The 21,883-nt window shown below is 36.4% G+C and overlaps 1 protein-coding gene across 1 annotated transcript in view; it reads left to right on the top strand.

Annotated features, from left to right (window-relative positions):
• LOC136854605 (golgin subfamily B member 1-like) overlaps positions 1 to 17,842 on the top strand; it is a 31,455-nt gene extending 13,613 nt beyond the window's left edge. Inside the window, exons 2-3 of the mRNA XM_067131115.1 lie at positions 1,811 to 1,922; positions 7,886 to 17,842. Coding sequence (XP_066987216.1) covers positions 1,893 to 1,922; positions 7,886 to 17,596 — 9,741 coding nt within the window. The 5' untranslated portion in view covers positions 1,811 to 1,892 and the 3' untranslated portion in view covers positions 17,597 to 17,842. The remainder of the gene's footprint in view (positions 1 to 1,810; positions 1,923 to 7,885) is intronic.
• The last annotated feature ends 4,041 nt before the right edge of the window (positions 17,843 to 21,883 follow it).

Genomic DNA, 21,883 nt, shown 5'->3' with positions numbered 1-21,883 from the left:
ATTTATATATTTCATCTTCATCGCTGCACTGAGTAATCCTGATGGGTTCTGCCGCTTGGTCTTTGAGACCTAAATTTTGTAAAGTAAAGTGTCAATTTTGAGGAGCTGGCAGGGCGGGGGGCGGTACAAGGTACCCGTAGCACCCACCACTCTCAGTGGATGGGTTGTGGTTTTTCTTCGGTGTAGGTGACAACGACGTCTGGTTGTTTTTTGGTACTACACCCAGGGCAAGGGCACCTTTTAAAGTTTTGCTAGCCATCGGATAACTCCTTGAGCTGCATAACTTCCACTGATGCTTTGTTAGCAATTGGAGTACTCCTTTGCTACAAAGCTCCCACTTAGTAGAGGTGCTCCTTGGCTTTACTGCCATGCCATTACAGGTTAAGATGAGCACCAACCAGAGGCAGTATTCTCCTGCAGTAGCTTTCTTGACTGAGAAGGAATGACAAGCATTGTCCTCAATGCTAGCAACTTTTCTATTTCAATTCATTTCATGACTTAATCCTTTGATGTAGAATTTGGCCTTGTATCCCACCTCCTGTCAATATGGGATTCAGCTATGTAATTACTTGGGGTTTAGTTGTTGGTGGGTACTCAATTGAGCAACCAGTCTTGTAGTTTTGGTGACTGAAATGTGACTACTGCTGCTCTTCCTTTAAAATGGTAAGGGGGACAGTAGAGGTGTATTGTGACCCCAAGATATGTCATCCTTTGGACTTGTGCAACCCTTACAAGGGTAGCACATGGTTCTCTGGGCATTTCCTTGTTTGAGCAAGGCTCTTCACCCTCTTGCCCCATAGAGGGTAGGGTAGTGCCATCAGTAGACCTCACAGGTGCACTGTAGGCATTACTAAAGGTTCTCCGTAGCATCCCTTCGGCCCCTATCTTCTATATATCTTTCTTCCATCTTGCTATCCACCCTCCTAACAGTTATTTCATAGTGCAGCTGCCAGGTTTTCCTCCTGTTACACCTTTAAAACCTACCTACTCTCAATTTCCTTTCCATTGCTGAATGATCTCATAGGTCCCAGTGCTTGGCCTTTGGCCTGAACTCTATATTCCATTCCATTCTTCACCCTCTCTCAGGTCCAGAGCCTTACTGTTTTGGCAGCCCTATGCCTGGCCTTGTAAGAGGTTACAGGGTTCATTGCTCCTCCTGCAGTTTTTGCAACTGGGTCATGTTATTTCCTGATGGTTTTGTGAACATTCAGTCCATTGATAGAAACAACCCTCCCACCTAATGAGTGAGTCTCATATCTAAAAGGTGAGGGTTATTTCTGCAGGAACAAATGAAGTTTTGATAGTAATTTATATGTTGCTTAATTAAACAAACCACAGTCTACTTGATTATACAAACCATAGTCTTTTATGACAGTGTCCATCTCAACCATCTTTTGTTCCTGCTACCAAAGAAAAGTTCATGATGGCAAGTGAGGGAGGTATGTCATCATCATCATCATCATCATCCTCAGCCCTCCCCCCAAAACCACTAATTAATCACCTTCTTACCAAGTTCAGTGACTTGTTTCCAGCTTGTGTTGGTCAGTACCCCTACATGAAAGCTCAATACAAATTATTTAAAAAATGTCTTTTTGATCCTCGGTGACTAGTGATAGGATTCCAATTGGATAAACCAATTTCTCAGAGTATTCTTGAGGTTCAGTATTTACCCAATGAGACTTGGTTAGCTATATAAAAAATCAAATTTCTTTTAAAGTTTTTGTTTATTCCCAGCATTTTTATATATATTGTTTATACCTGTACATGCTCACAGTTTTCAGTGATTTTCAAAGTTATTTTCTTTTTACAGAAAGACATCACAGGCTTAAAAATGTTCTGTAAGGGGTTTTCAGTCATATGTCATTGAACTTCACATTTGGTCTACCTTCACAATGTACAAGGAATGTGTATGGGAGGCTTTGGTAAGCAGTTCATAATTTTTTATTTTTAACAACATTTATATCTGGTTAATACCATTGATCATATATTGGAACTACGTAGTATGTGTCTATGATGATATTAAGCCTTCAGAATTCTTTGAAAGTTGTAGAAAAGTTAGAAATTTGTCATGCTCCTGCACATGCTTAAATCCGTCTTTTTTATACAAGTGACTTACCAAGTAATTACGTAGTTACTAGCTTTCTACATGGCAGCCTAAGAATTCAAATTTCGTGGTGGCGCTACTATCGTTTGTGTAGGTGACAAGGTCCTGCCCACTTTTGGGACTGATAGGTTACAACTCAGCAAAGAGCTTCAATTAATTTTCTGCTGGCTCCCGACTAACATCAGTAGTTTTGTGCAGTCATCATAATTTTTTATATATTACCAATATTTTGGTGAAGTATTTGGATTTTGCTTTTTCGTGCACACTGAAAATTTTCTTCTGCTATTTAGTAATTTTGTTAGCTCTGTTAATTTTATTTTAATTAGCCAAGATGTCTGACTCTAGTTCTTTTAGTGTTTTGTACTGTTCCGAAAGTTGTAGGAGTAGATTAATTAAGATCTCTTTTGATTCTGTCACTAAATATGTGAAAGTAGGGTGCAGGACTCTAATCTGTAATATAGATCTTACTTGTTCAGAATATCAGGATTGGGACGAACAAAAGTGGAAAGCTTTGAAATCACACTTAGCAAAATTAGATAGGGATCGAAAACTGACCAAAACGAGTTACTCCTATCACTTGCTTTATCCAATAAAAGTTGAATGTGGCGGCAGATGAGCTTAGCTGTCAAAGCAGGTCCTTCCCACCAAGTGGACCCTGGATCCCCTGGTATGTCTAGACCTGTGGAAGTTGCGGGGCAAGCCAATGGTGGACCTGTTTGCCACCACCAGAAACCATCGTCTTCCTCTTTTTTGCTTGCCAGCCTTGGATCCCCTTACATGGGCCACAGATGCCATGTTACAGGATTGGTTGAATCTGGACTGTTGCGCCTTCCTACCCTTCAGCATGATCAGAGAAGTATTGAACAAGTTCGAGACACACCACAGTACAACCTTGACCCTCACAGCAACATTTTGGCCTCTGAGGGAGAGGTTCCCGGACCATTTCTGTTCTGTTGGTGGACAAGTATCACCAATCAGACAACCTCAAGACAGTGGTTCTCAACCTTTTTTATTCCCCAACAAGTAAAATCTCCCAATTCAGACAGTTTCGAGGGACAGGGAGAGGTAAATAATTACAAAATACAAAAACAATTAAGCCTAGCGAGTCTAACTAAAAGTAAGACATACTTTTCATTTTTTTCGTAAACTTCTGGATATTAGTTCCTCACTCTTGTTGCCGAATATAATTCTAGAATTCTTTAATTTTCCCTTCGCTCCCTAGTCTGTCCCCAGGTTGAGAACCACTGCTTGTCAGTCCATAAGCTTGTCAGAGGGAAGGGTTTTTCAAGGGAAGCTTCAAAGGCTATTGCAAAGTGCAGAAGGAAGTCTTCTAGCCTCGTGTATCACTCCAAGTGGTCAGTCCTCCGACATGGTGCCACAACCACTATGTCTCATCTTTATAGACCAGTTTGACACAAATTCTGGATTTTCTCTCTTTTCTGAGGAATACCAAGAAAACAGTGCAAAAATTACGACAAAGTGACTAAAGAATTTCTAAGATTTTCAGCAGAGTTAGCTGATGGTTTCTTTTGGGAGAAGAAAGAAATTTTGCATGCTTGCAGCTGGGTCACGCTTGTAAACAAAACAACAGCGTGATCCGTGAACTCCCAGCATCCCTCAAGGCGCGTGATTTAAAATTTTTCGCAAACGAGGCTTATAAGTATTTTTCTGCGAATATTTAAAAAAACTTTTTGTAGTCAACGTATTTTACGTCCACTCGGCACCCAACAGACAACTTTTTCCAATGTAAAATATGTCCAGTCGGCGTTAAAGGGTTAAATGTGGGATTCATCTATGTAATTACTTGGTAAGCTACTTATATGAAAATGATAGTTTTTCATAATAAAATTAAGTTTCATGTATACTTAACTATTACGATCTCGCTTTTCGAGATCGACAGGTTCTAAACGAAACAAGCAATTGGGCTGTGATGACTGACGAGAGGTGACAAACAAAGGAGAGAGGAGCAGAACAAATACAAAAAAAATTACCTTAAAATTAATTTATTTACAATAAAGTTATATACAGTACATATTTACAGTGAGTCACTTGGTTCAATTTAGAATAAACAATTAAATAGACATTATTACAAGTGAATTAATCACTTCAAGGAGCAGCAACAATTAACTGGTCAGTAAAACATAAATGAGTCAAAAACATAATAAACATTAGCAGCACAAACAAGTGACCAGCACAATAATTACATTACATAAATTCAGAACAATAAATGATCAAAGCAATAAAATAAATTAAGAGTCAATACATAAATGAACATATAAATGACCAAAAGCATCATAAGGATGAGCAGCTCAACAGACATTACAAATTACCAACACAATAGGCATTGAACAGTCAGGAAAATCTACATATAAAACCAAATCAGTAAACATTACGAAAGCAAATTAATAAGCCATTCAAAAATATAAACAGTACCCAGGCAGCAGAACTAAATACATAAACTTGCAGCTCAAAGGAACACTGCAGGACAACTCCGACAGAGTCGAAACGACAACCATCTTGTCCTCATGCACAGTGCTGACGTCCTCCTCTAGTACCGACGACCACGACAGAGCCGACACGGCAACCATCTCGTCCTCCAAGAAACGTACTGACGTCCTCCTCCAGTTACGACGACCATGAGAGCTGACACGGCAACCATCTCGTCCTCCAAGAAACGTATTGACATCCTCCTCCAGTTACGATGACCGTGACAGAGCCGACACGGCAACCATCTCGTCCTCAAAAACTCTCCACTGCTCTGCTGCCAGGATCTGACTCGCAGGTACTGATACCTGCTGCTGCTACCCCGACTGGCTCGCTGCTGCCCTCAACCAGACTCGTTGCTGCTACGAACCTGACTCGTTGCTGCTACGAACCTGACTTGTTGCTGTTATGAACCTGACTGACGAAGTCTGACGCCATTCATCAGACTTCAGCTCGCCAGAAAGAAAAACAAACAAAAACAAAGGAGGCAACAACCCACTAAGGGAACAATCGGCAAACGATTGTTCCTAACACCTCCCCACCTAACAGAAAAAAAAAATTTCAATAAAATTTTTTTTTTTTTTTTTTAACAAACAAAATACTCTTCCCCAATGCTGCCACACCCCCGCCAGCCAAAACAGAACCAACCCTGGCCAAAGGTCGCCAATATTATGATCTCGCTTTTCGAGATCGACAGGTTCTAAACGAAACAAGCAATTGGGCTGTAATGACTGACGAGAGGTGACAAACAAAGGAGAGAGGAGCAGAACAAATACAAAGTGACTAAAGAATTTCTGAGATTTTCAGCAGAGTTAGCTGATGCTTTCTTTTGGGAGAAGAAAGAAATTTGCGCATGCGCAGCTGGGTCACGCTTGTAAACAAAACAACAGCGTGATCCGTGAACTCCCAGCATCCCTCAAGGTGCGTGATTTAAAATTTTTCGCAAACGAGGCTTATAAGTATTTTTCCGCGAATATTTAAAAAAACTTTTTGTAGTCAACGTATTTTACGTCCACTCGGCACCCGACAGACAACTTTTGTCTATGTAAAATATGTCCAGTCGGCGTTAAAGGGTTAAATGTGGGATTCATCTATGTAATTACTTGGTAAGCTACTTATATGAAAATGATAGTTTTTCATAATAAAATTAAGTTTCATGTATACTTAACCAAGTAATTTCTGATTCTAATCAGAGCCCACCTTCCACCCTTCTTTGGACATGAGGGCGCAAACAAATTGAATATGGCTGCTGGTTGTTCCTTCTTTCCTCAGTAGTGGGCAGGTTTTCACCATAATAAACAAAAGAAGCTCTACAGCAAAATTCAGAAAAGTTGCTGCGTGAGGTAGATACATTAGCTGTGTGATTACTTGTTAAGTATATATGAAACTTAATTTTATTATGAAAATATAATTTTAACAATAAATGCCTGGAGCATACTGGTAGATGAGAGGTAGGTATCCTCTGTTAACAGACTCTCTTTCCATTACAAACAAAGTTGCCATTTACATGTACTGTCAATTTAGCTCATAAATCCAAAAGATGTTCCTACTGCATGTATAAGAGTAAAGTGTATTTTTGAGCTTGATCAATGTGGCACCAGTCTATATCTTAAAGAGGGAGGACATGTTACTCTGTCGAAGGCGGTGTGATAGAGGTTAGCGACTGTGGTATGTTGTCGGTAATGCTTAACAGGTTAAAGGGAAAATTCCCTGTTCTGATAAGGTAACTCTGTATTTTAGATAAAGTATTTATGCCCAGTTGAAGTACTCTAAGGTTTTCCTAGATATCATGGGAAACATCCCAGATGGTCCTCTTCTACACCTAGTACAAACAAACAACTCTCTGCATGGGCTGAGAATTATGGTAGTGTCCTTATTAAAAAGGCAGATCCTCACTCCTTTCCTAAGTTACATGACATCAAAGAGGTGAGTAGGTCTTTGACTTTCTTCGGAAATGTTTCTTTTGAAGAAATCTCCAAGTGTACAGGGTTCATATTAGAGGTAGTATTCCTGAACTGGGGAAGGCTCTGTAATCCCGTAACCAGACCTGACATAATTAAGTCACGGACAGTACATACATAGGTTTTGTATTTTTCCTGTTCTTTATTGCCAAACCTTATTGGGTATCTGGAATCAAGAAAATGGTTGATAACCTGTGACTTGGCCTTGGATCAAAGATTCCTGAAACTATTGCCATGAGAGTGGTGGCCATGCTGAGATATTTTTGGGGAAGGCACAGTAATCCCGCAGGCAGACCCAACATAGTTTGGTGAGTCACCTTACAGCCACAAGGGATGATACATATATAAGTTCATATGTTTTTTTTTCTTTTTTCTTTTCTTTCTTTCTCCAAACTGTAATGGATATCTGGAATATAAAGAAAATGATTGATAATCTGTGAATATAATATGGCCCAAAAACTTATCCAAGTATTTGGTATTTATTTATTACGAGCTAAGCTATTTCGTATCTGTCTTTCTTTTGTAAGCTCCTTTTGAGGACGAACAGCAGCAACGCCATCAAAAAAGCAAGTTTGACGTAGGAAAAATTCTATTTTTGGTAGCTGCTGTGAGTCCTCAAACCCACCCAGCTTTCCCTGAAAAGGTATGGGACTGGGGTGAACATTACTTTGCACAGACCTGGGATGTAATGAGGAAAGTAGCTGACATATGTGCTGTTGTCACATCTGTGTGAGTCGGATGAAGGGTAAACCAAGGTAGTTGCCTTGGACAGGAGATAGAGCCCTCTTGTCCTGAGTCATTTATGTTCTATCAGTGTCAACAAGCACTATTTTGGCTGAAGCCAGCTATGAGAGAATTTTTTTTTATTGGTTGGGAGAACCATGAGTTTGTGACTCCTTTGGTTGCAGCAGCTACCAAAAATAGGTTTTTTCTACATCAAAACCAGGTTTTTAACAACATTTAAATCTATTTTGAATTTAGTTTTGTAAATGTATGTTATGAACAATTTTTATGTAGCCGTATATTTTTTTCAGTTTTTAATCACTAATTTTTAATAATGTATTTGTTGCCATATCAGCACTGGGTGGCCTCGTGGGCCCTAGTGCTGTACTGTATGGCCCAAATTTTATTCATTCATTCATTCTTTATGGTCTTTCTCTAAGGCAAGCTCTCATTTTTGTTTGCCACCAGTAATAAAACTTAGTTGATTCAAACAAATTACTGGTAGTTGATTTAAACAAATTGCTTAATGGTTCGGAATTTTTATGATTTGTGGGAGATTGAAAATTTTGGCATATACTCTTTTTACTGCTATTAATACCTTTACTCTTTACAGCGCAATTCATCATCTACTCTGACATCAAGAAGTTTTTACCACCAGAAAAATGTGGTTAAACATGAGAATCGAAAAGAAATCGGAAGTGAGCCTTTGAAACCACAGGAATTGGAGGAGTCTTTTCAAGAAACAGAAGGTGGACCATCAGGTAAATGTCATGTTTCTGCATGTTGTGCACCTTTGGTTAGTAACAGCTTAAATGAATCAGAGATTGATGTAAAGGAGATAAAATGTCAGAGTGAGAAAGAAATATCTTTTGAGGCAAATGAAGACAGACAGTTGACAATTGAGAAGAAACAGGAAAATGATTTGCTGGGGATATCCGATGGGATTGCAGAAAATGACTATAGCTTACCTCAGAAAAATGTCACGAAGAATTGTTATGATACTTATGCTATGGGAAGAGTTTCTGAGAGTAGTGAAAATTCTATAGGAACTACTAGTTATGAAAAAGCAATGGAGATTGAATGTTCAAGTTATAAAAATGAAAAAATTTCTCTCTCAGAACAGAAACAGGATATGACAAGAGGTGTAAACATTCTTAAAAGTGAAGTTTCTAACACATGTCATATAGAAGAGAGTGCTAAAGCTTATGGGTTAATGAAATCTAGTAATGAAAAGAACAAAACCTTGGAACCATTATCTCAGAGTAATAGAAATTTTAGTGAAGTAAGAGTTGTCCAGAAATGTTTCAAAAAAAGACCAGTATTTGTAACTCGCATCAGAAAAATGTTAACGCGAGGGGTAAAAAATAAGTATCTCACTAAGAAGCCTAAGAACACTCCATCTTTCACTCTAGCCCAGGATACTGGAAGTGAAACTCAAGTGACAAGTAAGAAAAAAGGCAGCAGTAATGAATCAGTGTTTGCTACAGATACCTCAACAGAAGGAATGTCTGACAGCAAAACTTTTGACATTAAAGATAGTTCATTCATAGCAGTTATTAAGGATGATACTGATGTAGAAAATCAAGTAATTGAGAGTAATGATGGATCAAGTTCAATTTTTAATGGTAATAAGTCACCTCAAACTAGTGCAGGCAAATCTTGGAAATTAGATAATCAGTTTTCAATGGAGACGGAGTCTCTCTCTAGTAAAACAAGTAGATACTCTACAGCAGTTCCGTCAGAAGGTGTGAATTTGCATAACTTTGAACCTTGTACTGCAGAAGGCCTTTGTTCCATATTAAGAAAAGCAAATGCTCTGAAAGATGGTACCTTGGTCCCGATACCTTCAGAATCTCTTACTTTAGAAATTATGTATGCTGCCGTTAACTGTGGTATGTTTACTGATGAACATATTTGGAAATGGGTTAAAAGAATTCGTCATACAAAAATAAGAGACCATAGTAAGGCTTATCAGATGCAGTTAAAGTTGTTAAAAGCACTTTTTGAGTATTTAACAAAGGTTGATAAAAGACATAGATGGAAAAGTATTCTTCAGAGTTCCCGATATTGCCTCCCAAAGTGTAATGAAATGTGTGTGCTGTTTGAAACAAAAGACTTTATGAGAGATGAAGTACTGAACTTTTATAAAAGCCTTATTTTTGGGAGAGATTTGTCATCTTCTATAAATCCTTTAGCTAATTGTGTTGATGATGAATTTGATATGAATTCTAAATGTCTGAAGGTTCAGGACAGTGCATTGGAGTATGATGGATGTAAGCAAAGTATATCAAATGCACCTTGTAAACCATTTCAGAATGCAACTAACAGCACTGATTTTGTGGACATTAATCAGGAGTTTGGTTCTGATGTTGAACCGGAAGAAAAAGGAACGGAAAGAATTAGCAGAGACAGCAAATTAGAACTAGGAATATCAGTGAGGTACAGTAAGCAGTTAGATTGTGAGCCATCAACTACAAACATGTTTGAGAAAAAAGCAAGCAGCAAAACACTATGTGGTTGTAGTTGCTCCCCTGTAATAAGAGAATTGTGTGACATATTGAATAGTGTGTGTAATCTCAATAAATATGACTCTGTCACTAGTAGGAAGAAGGTTGTTGGTAAAAAAGTTTCTACTTTCAAGAAGGACAAGTATAAATGTGTTGCTCAGGTTGATAAGATTTTAACCACTCTTTGTGAGATCATTACTGGCAAACCTCTTGGTGCAGAGTTTCACCAGATGTTGCTAGATTTGTATCATGATGTTAAGGTACTTGAGTCATCAGCTTGCCACAATAAAGCTGAACTTGTTAAGTATAAAACTAAAATTAAGACAAAAGTGGTGCATATTCAAGAATTACATAAAGTTGCAAAAATAGCGAATAAGAGATTGGAGTCGTGTCACCGTCGTATCAGGTCTTTGGAAGAAGAATTAAAATGTTCAAAATCTGCTGCTTTGAAAGGTAACCAACAATTGAAAGAAAGAATTGCTTATCTTGAGTCTGAGCTGGAGAAACCCAATATTCAGAGAAATCCTAGGGAGACTAAAAATATAGGTGATAAAGTCAACATTGCATTGAACATCGCGCTTGATACACACAGCAGTAGTAATTCGTTTGCAAACGAAAATCCAGATGGGGCCTCAGGTGCTGAGATTAGATCGCCATTATTTTCAAAAGTAGACCCCCCTCCTCCAAAATCTGCCAGAATGACTGCAAGAACACAGATAACAAACAGAATAGAGGGAGAGTCACCAGTGCCTATGGAATGTAAGGAAATTTCTCAGGGGTATCAGTCATCAGTTTGTTGCATTGGCCATAGAACAAATGCAGTTTCTGCAGATGCTTGTAATACCCTATTTGAGCAACACCCTTGTGTATCTTCTAAGATTCCTGAAAATACTCTGGTAGGTATTCCAGTTCTGTCAAATAGCCAACTCTCCTCAACAGTGACCCCAGTGAGTGGCTTGATGCAAGCACCTGCAGGCCTTCCATTGGAATCTCCAGTTCCAAGTGTTCAGTTATTGTCTGGAGTAGCTCCTGATCCAGGGGTGTTTCTTCGTACCCGCATGATCTCCCAAGTATCTGAGATAGGGCATAGGCCTGCAGTAGTACCAAAAGTTCCTTCGCCATCATCTATGGTCAGAGAAACTTGCGTGTTTTCCTCTGTATCCCATGGTATTTGTGTTTCTTCACCAGTAATCGCAAAACCCTTCTGGAATCCAATAAGTGCCAAAGAGAGTTACAAAGACTTCCCTGCCATGTGTACTGTTAGCAGATCTACCCCAATTGTTTCAAATACTTGCATGACAACAATAGACAGCCATGTTAGAACCATTCCAGATGCAGCTGCAGAAGTTGTTACACCACCTAGTTATATTGATACAGTATCTTTACAAAATGAACATCATGCTGTAAAGAAGAAAGACAAGGAAAGTTTGTTGAATTGTATTAGTCAACAAAATTTACTTCTCACACAAAACAGAAATGCAGCAAAGTTACAGGAATTACTTTTGGATCAAATGTGTAAAGATTTATTATTTTATCAAAGTAAGGCACACGAACAGCGGGTAAAAATGAAGGACTGTGAAGATAAAGTTATAGAATTAGAAGAAAAATTGTTACATGAAGAGTTCAGAGTTTGTAGTTTGGAGCGCAGACTGAAAGAGATTAAGGAAGATAAGGACACTAAAAAAAATCAGAGAATCATTACGGTTCCTAAAGAGGGAAGAGAATTTCGTTGCCAGGGAAGGGCGTTCAGTATCAGCAAAGAGCAGTCAGAACACTTGAAAGAGTTAGAGGAACGTCTAGTTTCATGTTCAAATATAATATCCGATAAGAATAGAACCATTCGCACCTTAGAAGCAGATATAACTAATCATAATAACACAATCAAAAGTCTTGAAGCTGTTATTACCAGTTTAATGAACCAAGTAAAGTTGCTTCAGGAACAGATGTCAGCACCTGCCATGGAAGGTAAACAACTGGAAATTGAACAACTGAAGGAGAAGACAGAAATACTCCAAAAGGATATTGAAGAGAAGAATATATCACTTCGACAGCTTCAGCAGGAAGCTTCATATTTTGCTCACATAGTTTTAGCACAGCAGAAAGCAATGAGAGACAGTGGTTTATTAGAGAACACCTCAGTGCCATCCGTAGATGGTTATGATCATATTGATTTTAACAGAGGCAAAAGTGACTCTTTAGGGTCAGTGGTTTCCAGAGTTACTTCATCTGTTGACCACAACCAAGAATTAATTATGCTCTTGAAACAAAGGAAAAATGAAATGCCTAGGCTTATTTCTATCCTTAGAGAACTTGATATAAGACTTAGAGAGAGAATGTCTTCAAATAATGTATTTAGAGATTATTTAGATCTGGAAATGCTATTTGCAGATGTAACACTGCTGATTTTTTCATGTATGGAAACTGATGAAAAACTTGGTAGGTTTTTGCAGTTTGAAAACTTTTTAGAGAGTGATGAAGTTGGACATGAGTGCCAGTTTTCTGGTAATAAGTTGAATGGGAAAAAGAATACAGACAAGGATAATGAAACTTGCAGTGATTTTTTAAAATGCAAGAACAGTAAAAAATCAGAAAAGTCTAGTGTGGATTTCATGGATGTTAAACAGAAGAGTCATCGCCAACTGAAATGCAGAAAGATTGGTGATGGAAATGTGGAAGGAACTGAAATTTTAATTGATGCCCAAAAGAATAATCACATTCTGGACAAGTTCCAGGATCCTTGTAGCTATATTAGTCTTTGTAATCAGAGCGCAGCTCCTATACCTTTTGAAGCTCATGCAGTATGTGTAACACCAGAAAGAAATTCTGTATGTCATGGAATTGTAGATTGTAAAAGAACTCATGAAAGACCATATGCTCAAGAGCAGTGCCATGAGAAAGACTGTTTATCCTTCAAGTCTCCAGATGAGGAGAAGGCTCCTGAACCTAAGCAGTTATTAATAGAAAATGATTTGTGTTTTGAATTGGAGAGTGTAGGCTTGAATTTAGTTCAGGAGAAAGCATTGACTCTTAGAGCTGAGGCAAAAGATACTGCTGAGGAAAGAGTAGTACATAATGTTTATGCATCAGAGGAATATGCAAAGTTAAGTTTGTTGCATAGAAACCCTGGAAGTGGAGGACAAGATTGTAACACTGTGGACAGATTATCAGTTTCATCGTCACAGGAGTTAGCCTGTCTGCCAGATGATGCAAAGATACATGAAGAAGAGTTATATCCGGAATGTGACTCTGGAAAAATGTCTGTAGAACCCAGTTGTTCAGGAGGTGGAGCGGGGAAAGTGAACCAGGTCTCGTGTGCCCTTGTGATTAAGAGATTACTACAAAAGGGTGCTAACCGTAATAAAAGGACAGAGGAGCAGAGTACATACCCACAGACTTCTTCACAATCCGATGAGAAAATGAAAAACTCTGGAGGAATTTTCACTACAGATGGCCAAGAAGGGAAACTGGTCAATGTGTACAACCCAGAAGTGATGCATGAACACTCAGCATCTTCCATTGTCCAGAGTGAAAGATCTGGAGTTAATGATTTTCTAAACCAGGCATGTAATGAAAATACAACACTGAAAAAATCTAATAAAAAAGTACTAAAAGACAAGGATAGTTTTCACAGGAGGCAGGATTGCAGTAGTTCGTTAATTAGCAGTGAGACAACAGGGAAAATTGAAGGGAATGATGATGATATAGATCCTATGAATAAAATTCAAAGAAGAAAGGAAGGTACATCAGTTAGTGTGAGTGCTTCAAGAAAACGAGAAAGGGAGGAAGAACAAGAGTGCGTCTATGGTAAGAAAAGGAGAAAATTCACATGCCAGAGCTCATTTGTCTCAGATACATCAGAATTAAAATTTGACAGTAATTTTGCTACCTCTTCCACCCTGTACACTGGTAAATGTTTCTCAGTATTTAAACAAACAAATAGTATGAACTGTGAAAGTTTTTCAAGGGGTTTAGAGAAGGATGTCATTTTTAAGAACAAGAAAGAACAGCATACTAAGAGAAAGGGAAAGAAAACTTTAAAGGAGTGTGGAATGGAATTTTTAGGTGAAGATTTAAGCAAGAAAGTCAGTTGTGAAACAAATTATGCTAAAATAAATGAGGAAAGAGGTGAATCAAATAAAAGTAGAGGTGACTCTGAAAGAAAAAGTAATGAAGGTGGCCATTTTGAGGTAAGACATGTGCTGGGATTAAATTTCATAAATGGAGAATCAGGTTCAAAAAAGGTCTTTGCATTGGCTGAGTGTTCTAAAGAAATGAAAGTAAAAGTTAGTAAAAGTGGTGAATGTTCAGTATTTGATAATGAAAGTGTATATGCTAAGAATTTGTTGAGGAATGCTGTTGTGGCCCAACTGTGGAGACGGTATCAGTCCTTAGAAAAAGATAATGAAAGCTTCAAAGAACGTGTTCAGTCAATAGAAGAAGACTGTCATAAAAAGGTAGTGCTTATTCAGGAAAGAGATTTGGCTTTGGTCAAGGCATTAAAGGAGAGGGATGAAGCTATGGGCTGTAAGGAAAAGACTGTTAGGCTTTTAAAAGATTTAGAGGCAGAAAATAGGAAAATTATGGAGAAGTTAAGGTCTAAGGAAGAGCAAGAGCATTTTAACGAGGAAAAAACCTTAATTGAGGCAACATCGAAATCAAGAATAGCTGAGAAGGAAAAATGTATTGAAGATTTAAATTCTCAACTGAAAGTCAAAATGGATGTCATCACAGATCAAGGAAATTACATTGTAGAATTGCTCAGAGAAAAAGCAGAGTTTGAAAAAGCTAGGAGAGAAGTCAAGTTAAAATCAAAACAAGTAAAAGAGAAATACATCGAGAAGCTGATCTTTGAACATGCAGATGCCAGTAAAATCCTTGATATCAAGACTTTGGGGTCTATTAATGTAAAAGCAGTAAGTGACAAAGTGAAGAATTTTACAATCGAGATCAGTAAATATATAGGTAACCTTAAAAACATGAAGGCAGCATTTGAATCACTTCTGCCAAAGCCTGATTATTCAACTTATGAAGTAAATTTTGAACAAATGGTAACAGACTCACTATCTATTGAAAATGGTATCAAAATCTTAATGAATGAAATAGCTAACTTAATTGAGGCTCTGACAAAACAAAAACCAAAGGAAATGAACAGTCAGAATGCTGAAGAACCAAAGCTAAGCATTGCTTGTGGAATTATCCCAGAAACAACAAAATGTTCAAGTTTGAACCTTCAGCAAAAGAAGACCTACAACACTTCAGCTCTGATGAAGTTGAAAGAAATAACAGAGCCAGAATATGTGGATAAAGAAGCACATGAATTTCCGACAGAGAAAAAACTATGTAAAGCTGTTGATGTTCATTCATGTTCAGACAATATTCTATTTTTTAAGGAGCAGAATGAGAAAATTGCTGAATATGAAAGCATTCTAAAGGAAAAGGAGAATACCTTACAAGAACTTCAAAACAAAGTTGAAGGGTTAATATCTGTCAAAAATGAGTTTTCAAATTTTGAAAAGCTGCTTGAACAGACTTTGGGGATATTGTCAGTCCCTCAAGAGAAAGAATGCATAAATCTTCAAGAATGCCAGAAAAGTTTGTCCCATGTTACTGAAGTGACACTGAGGTATTCAAGGACACAGGAGGTTGATGTGTTAAAAGATAAGACAGAAACCCTGCCAATTGTTAAGGAAGCAACCTCATTAAAAGTACAACAAAGTGATTGTGCTGGTGCTAAAAGGGAAAGAATCTTGAAACTGTTGATGTCACTATGCAGAGAAAACAAGGAGTTGGAAGGAATAGTGAACAAAATGCATGTTGAAAAATCTGAACTTTCAAAAGTTGTTGAATCTTTGAGTTTTAAGATTAAAGATGTTCAAAGTTCTTGTGGAGAACTTGAAACAGAAAAGCAGCTTTTAGTTGAAAGTAAAAAGCATATTGACGAAGAAAATAGGAAACTCAGACATTCCTTAGAATCATGGATTACTGAAAAAAGACAATTACAGGAATTGATTGAGTCCTTGAATTCAGAAAATAGGGAACTTTGCAAGAAATTAATGGAAAAGGAAGCAGAAATCAAGATGAAGAATGACCAAGTTACCAAAATAGAGGACATACTGAGAGGAAAAAGGGAAAAAGTTAATGAATTATTGTTGCATAACCAGAACCTCTTGAAAGATGTGAACCAGAAAGACCAGTTGATTAGTCATTATACTAATGTTTTGGAGGAAAGCAAGAGAAGTAAAAAGGAAAGCGAAGGCGTTATTCTTGAGCTCAAGAAGAACGCCCTGGAGAATATGCAGAATGTTATTACTGTGAAAGAGGAAAATCAGAATTTGAAAAATTTGCATGAAATTATATGTAAAGAGAAACAAACCTTGGCTGCCACAATAAGTACTTTGCGTAATGAGAATGATGTCATCAAAGGTAAAGTCTTGAATTTAGAAACTGAATTAAAATTTGAAAGAAATGAACATTGTAAAACTTTAGGTTCTCTTGGATTAGCAAGACAGGAGATTAATGATAAGGTTGCTGAAAATGAAAAGCTTGTGAGAAGTATTAGGAAGGTACAGGCTAATGATGAAAAAGCTGGTTTGAACTTGAAAATAAAGGGAAAGTTACAACAAAGCAAAGGACTAGTGTCAGAAATTGAGAGCTTGAAATGTGAGAGAAATGAATTGAGAAAGTTACTTGCAGCTCAAAAGTTTCAGTACCAACAACTGGAGAAAGTGAAGGAATCTCTCTCTTTTAAGCTAAAAGAGGAAGGGATTAGATTTAAGTCACTTCTGAAACAGAGAAATGAAGATTGGAGAAAAGAATATTCCATATTAGTTACTCAGTTTAATGAAATAGCAGATTACAATACTAAACTCATTGATCAAGTGAATCATTGGAATGAATTCAGGATTATGCTTTGTAGGGCATTAAACATAAAGTTATCATATGAACTCAGCAATAGTCCCAGTTCCCAGGATATAGAATATATAAGTCAGCTCTGTTATGAGCAGAAACATCTGGAAAATAAGATGAAAACTCTGAAGTCTTCATTATGGGAGGAACAGTTGAGGAATGAGAAATTAGGAAGGTTACTTCATGAAGAGCAGTCAAAAGTTCATGCAGCTGAAATGAAAATCCAGGAATTAGAGGTAGAAGTTATGACTGTAAAGGAAAGTTTTGAGAGAGAACAAATGAATAATGTAGCTCAGAATATGAAATTAAGAGATCTAGAAGAGAATAAAACAGATCACTCTCCTGTGGAAATAGGACAGACAAGTGTTTATGAACCAATAAGAAAACCAGAGCTACAAATGCTTGCTCTGCCTTCCTCAACCCATTCTCAGGAAGTAGAGGCAAAACTTGAAATTGCTGAGGCATTTGCCCGAGAAGAACAAATAAAATCAAACCATTTGATGCATGTAATGGTAGATGTGCAACGAAGTAATGAAAGTCTGAAGGAAACTCTTAGGGAAGAACGATCACAGTATCTAACACTCTTGACAGAGGTAAACCGTGGAGAACAAAAACTCGGTTATCAAACGAAGAATGTTTGTGTAAGAGTTACTGACAAGGAATGTCAGACTCATGATTCTTTAGATAAGGTTTATGAGGATGAGATTGCAAAAGTGCAATACAGTTTTGATTTAGAGCAAATGTCCTCACATTACTTCTGTAAAATTTTCATAGGAGAATGTAGAGACTTCAAAGAGAACTTGGAATTGTGGCTTAGGTATTTAAATTCATATATAGACAAACAGATGAAAAGAAGGGAACAGTTTGAGGAAATTATATCAGCAGTCACAGAGGAAAATATTTTTGAATGACTGTAACATATTACAAAAGAGTATTAATGGTGTTGGGAAAAAGTATTTAACCATTCAGTGCAAATGTAACTGCCTCTGCCTATGGTACATTTAAGAGTAGGTATTGAGTTTTATATTACCAGAAATGTAAGGTATTTAGTTTTATATTACCAGAATTGTAATTTAATTTGTTTTATTTGCTGAAATAAACGTGTAGGATTTAGATGACAAAAGGTATAATGTTATATAAAAAGGTAATGTAAGTGCTGAATTGTATTTTTTAACCTTGAGAAATACTGCATTATGTAATCGAAGTGGAATCGGAATGATCTGAAAGAAAATCTTGGTTTGGTAGCTACAGATATTCACTATAAGTACTTCAGTTAACTGAATAATCAATGAAATTTTAAATTTTTATAAAAGAATAATGAGTCATCATACTTAACACTGAACATATTTTGTCTTTCCCCATGTTTAAAGCTCATTATGGAATGCATTCCAAAAGTGTTCAAGGAAAGGCTTCAATAGGTTTGGGCTGGTACATATTTCTCTTGTTGTTAAACGCCGAGCCTCTATTTACAAAAATGTCTGCCGTATGCCAGCGGGGTTTGGGAGTTAGCGCCAAAGTGGAAAGAAAGTTTTTTTCAAAAAATCACAGCACGCTTAGTTTTTAAGATTAAGAGTTCATTTTTGGCTCCTTTTTTTTCCCATTGCCTGAAGTTTAGTATGCAACCATCAGAAATGAAAAAAAAAATATCATATATAAATATTGGAATAAATGACCGCAAAAAAAAAATTCATATATAATTGTATACAAATTGCGCTGTGAGCAAAACGGTTAAAGCTAATGAGCTATTTTTTTTTTCGTTGTATTGTACACTAAATTGCGATGAATTTGGTGTACAACAAATTGTAAAATGATCAAAGCAACACAGAGAAAATATTATCACAAAATGATGCATGAATTCGTAACGCGCGAAGGTAAAAAAAGTTTAAAAAATTCACCATAAATAGAAATATTGTGCTAGAGACTTCCCGTTTATTGCAAAATGAAGGTAAATGATTGAATATTACTAGAATGTAAGAGTTTTAGCTTACAATTGCATTTTTCGACCATTTCGGTCAAGTCAGAGTTGACGGAAGGTTGAAATTTTGGCACTTTTCGTGATTTAAATGAAAATATTTCAAAATTGATAAAAGCTACAACCATGAGTTATTTTTCTTGTATTCTACATGAAATTGCGCACATTTTCATATATAAAACTTTATGTAACGGCTAATATAAAACGGTGGAAAAATTATGACAAAGTGACTAAAGAAATTCTGAGATTTCCAGCAGAGTTAGCGCGCGTGGAGGTAAGGAAAAAGTTTTTTTTTAAAATTTCACCATAAATCGAAATATTGTGCTAGAGACTTCTCGTTTGTTGCAAAATGAAGGTAAATGATTGAATATTACTAGAATGTAAGAGTTTTAGCTTACAATTGCATTTTTTTACCATTTTGGTCGAGTCAAAGTTGACCGAAGGTTGAAATTTTGGCACTTACGTAATTTATATGATATTTCAAAATTGATAAAATCTACAACCATGAATTATTTTTTTGTTGTATTCTATATGAAATTGTGCACATTTTCATATATAAAACGTTATGTAACGGCTAATAGAAAACGGTGCAAAAATTATGACAAAGTGACTAAAGAATTTCTGAGATTTTCAGTAGAGTTAGTGCGCGCGGATGTAAGGTAAAAGTTTTTTTCAAAAATTCACCATAAATGGAAATTTTGTGCTAGAGACTTCTCGTTTGTTGCAAAATGAAGGTAAATGATTGAATATTACTAGAATGTAAGAGTTTTAGCTTACAATTGCATTTTTCGACCATTTTGGTCAATTCAAAGTTGACCGAAGGTTGAAATTTTGGCACTTAACGTGATTTATATGAAAATATGTCAAAATTGATAAAAGCTACAACCATGAGTTATTTATTGTTGTATTCTACATGAAATTGTACACATTTTTGTATAAAACTTTATGTAACGGCTAATATAAAACTGCAAAAATTATGACAAAGTGACTAAAGAATTTCTAAGGTTGTAAGAGCCTGATGCCGTCTCTTCCAAACACGTGTGTGTTCGTGTGTTCGTCGTCCATCGGAGTGGCGAGACGTTTGGCATCTTCACAAACAGAAACATACACACAGTTTGATACAGAAGATTCGTTGGAACATTATGAATACATGATTAGATGCTTGCATGGCAATGCAAGTAGTGGTGATTGTACATACATCAAGACAACAATGGTTAGGGAGAAACAGACGGAAATATTGTATGGTTGAAATCGCGTTCCTTCAGAGAAAGAAAACGAGATGCTCTGGTTGTCTTGTCCACTCCGATGGATGACAAACACACGTGTTTGGAAGAGATGGCGTTAGGCTCTTACAAGATTTTCAGCAGAGTTAGGGTGGACGTAAGGAAAAAGTTTTTTTAAAATTCACCATAAATGGAAATATTGTGCTAGAGACTTCTCGTTTGTTGCAAAATGAAGGTAAATGATTGAATGTTACTAGAAAGTAAGAGTTCTAGCATACAATTGCATTTTTGGACCATTTTGGTCGAGTCAAAGTTGACCGAAGGTTGAAATTTTGGCACTTATTGTGATTTATATGAAAATGTCAAAATTGATAAAAGCTACAACCATGAGTTATTTTTTGTTGTTTTTTACATGAAATTGCGCACATTTTCCTATATGAAACTTTATGTAAAGGCTAATAGAAAACTGTGCAAAAAATTACAACAAAGTGACTAAAGAATTTCTGAGATTTTCAGCAGAGTTAGCTGATGCTTTCTTTTGGGATAAGAAAGAAATTCGCACATGTGCAGCTGGGTCACGCTTATAAACAAAACAACAGCGTGATCCATGAACTCCCAGCACCCCTCAAGGTGCGTAATTTAAAATTTTTTGCAAACGAGGCCTATAAGTATTTTTCCGTGAATATTTAAAAAAACTTTTTGTAGTCTACTTATTTTACGTCCACTTGGCACCCGACAGACAACCTTTGTCGGCGTAAAATACGTCCAGTTGGCGTTAAAGGGTTAAGTACCAAAACTGTAGATAATTGAAATAGAATTGTTCTATGCAAGATGAGCATCTCTCAGGTCTATATGGAATGTGACTTGCACCTGATTTTGTTGAGCATAGTAAACAGAAATTGACCTTTTTGGAATAATATGGCAAACAAAGATTATATAAGTTGAAATCACTATACAGTATTTGCTCTGCAGTGGTGTCAGAAACTTAGACTTGCCAGGTTAACCCTCTCGTGCTTATGGGGGTTCCTATAGCGCTACCCGGTACGCGTACCTTGGAGGGAAAAGTGGGGCTCGTGCAGAAAAGTTTCTTTGTAGAAATCGATACGTCCAAACTATAACTGATATAGGCTTCTGGTTTGCTTTATGATGTCAGCAAATTATTGAATTTTTTCCTAAAGCAATCAGAAAATCTTTGCAAGGCTTAGAAATAATAAAAAAGACTTGATGAATGTGAAATTTTTAAGGAAAATCGTAGACATTTTTTTTAAATCATGAAAAATATAATAATTAGTTTTTGGGGAGTTTATTATATATGTAAATTGTGTGGAAATGTTTGAACTTTCACATGGAAACAATCATTTTGCTATAAATGTGTTTGCTAATTAGCTGTTACCGATTAAAAAATGTTGACGTTTCGTATCATACCTAAGTAAGGAATAAAGATAGAAGAAAAATAAAGGTGGCATTAGAAAGCTGAATAAATTTCCTATAATATGCACAAAAGAAAGATGTATGTATTGTTAGAATAAAATTGAGCAATTGTCGTTAGATTACGGACAATCTTTTTTTTTTTTTTTTTTTTTTTTTTTTTTTTTTTCTAAAAATATACGGCAACAATTATTATATAGAAACGTTGATATTTTTACATTTTGCTGTTCAGCACGATAAAGTACAAAGAATGGCCGTTCAATTGATATGTAATATATGCACATTGAAATTATTTACAGATGTACAAACAGGCGTACAAAGAATTATCTACGCATGCATAAATTCTGGCCGAACTACGGCGTTCAATGCGTATATATATACAGTGACATTTTTCGTAGTTACTCAGTAATAAATAATGCTAGAAAAAAAAGTGAAAACTGCAATGGAAAGCTGAATAAATTTCATATATATATATATATTACCTAAAATCAATAGGTGTTCCTCTGAGCAATTGAAGCTCAAAACAAGTTTTTTTTTTCATGTAAAGTCAATTGTTTGCTAAAAGACTTTTATAT

This window comes from Macrobrachium rosenbergii, chromosome 29 (assembly GCF_040412425.1).
Source record: "Macrobrachium rosenbergii isolate ZJJX-2024 chromosome 29, ASM4041242v1, whole genome shotgun sequence".
NCBI classification, from domain to species: Eukaryota; Metazoa; Arthropoda; class Malacostraca; order Decapoda; family Palaemonidae; genus Macrobrachium; species Macrobrachium rosenbergii.
Note: the sequence above shows the minus strand (reverse complement) of the source record. Positions and strands in the feature narration are given on the sequence as shown.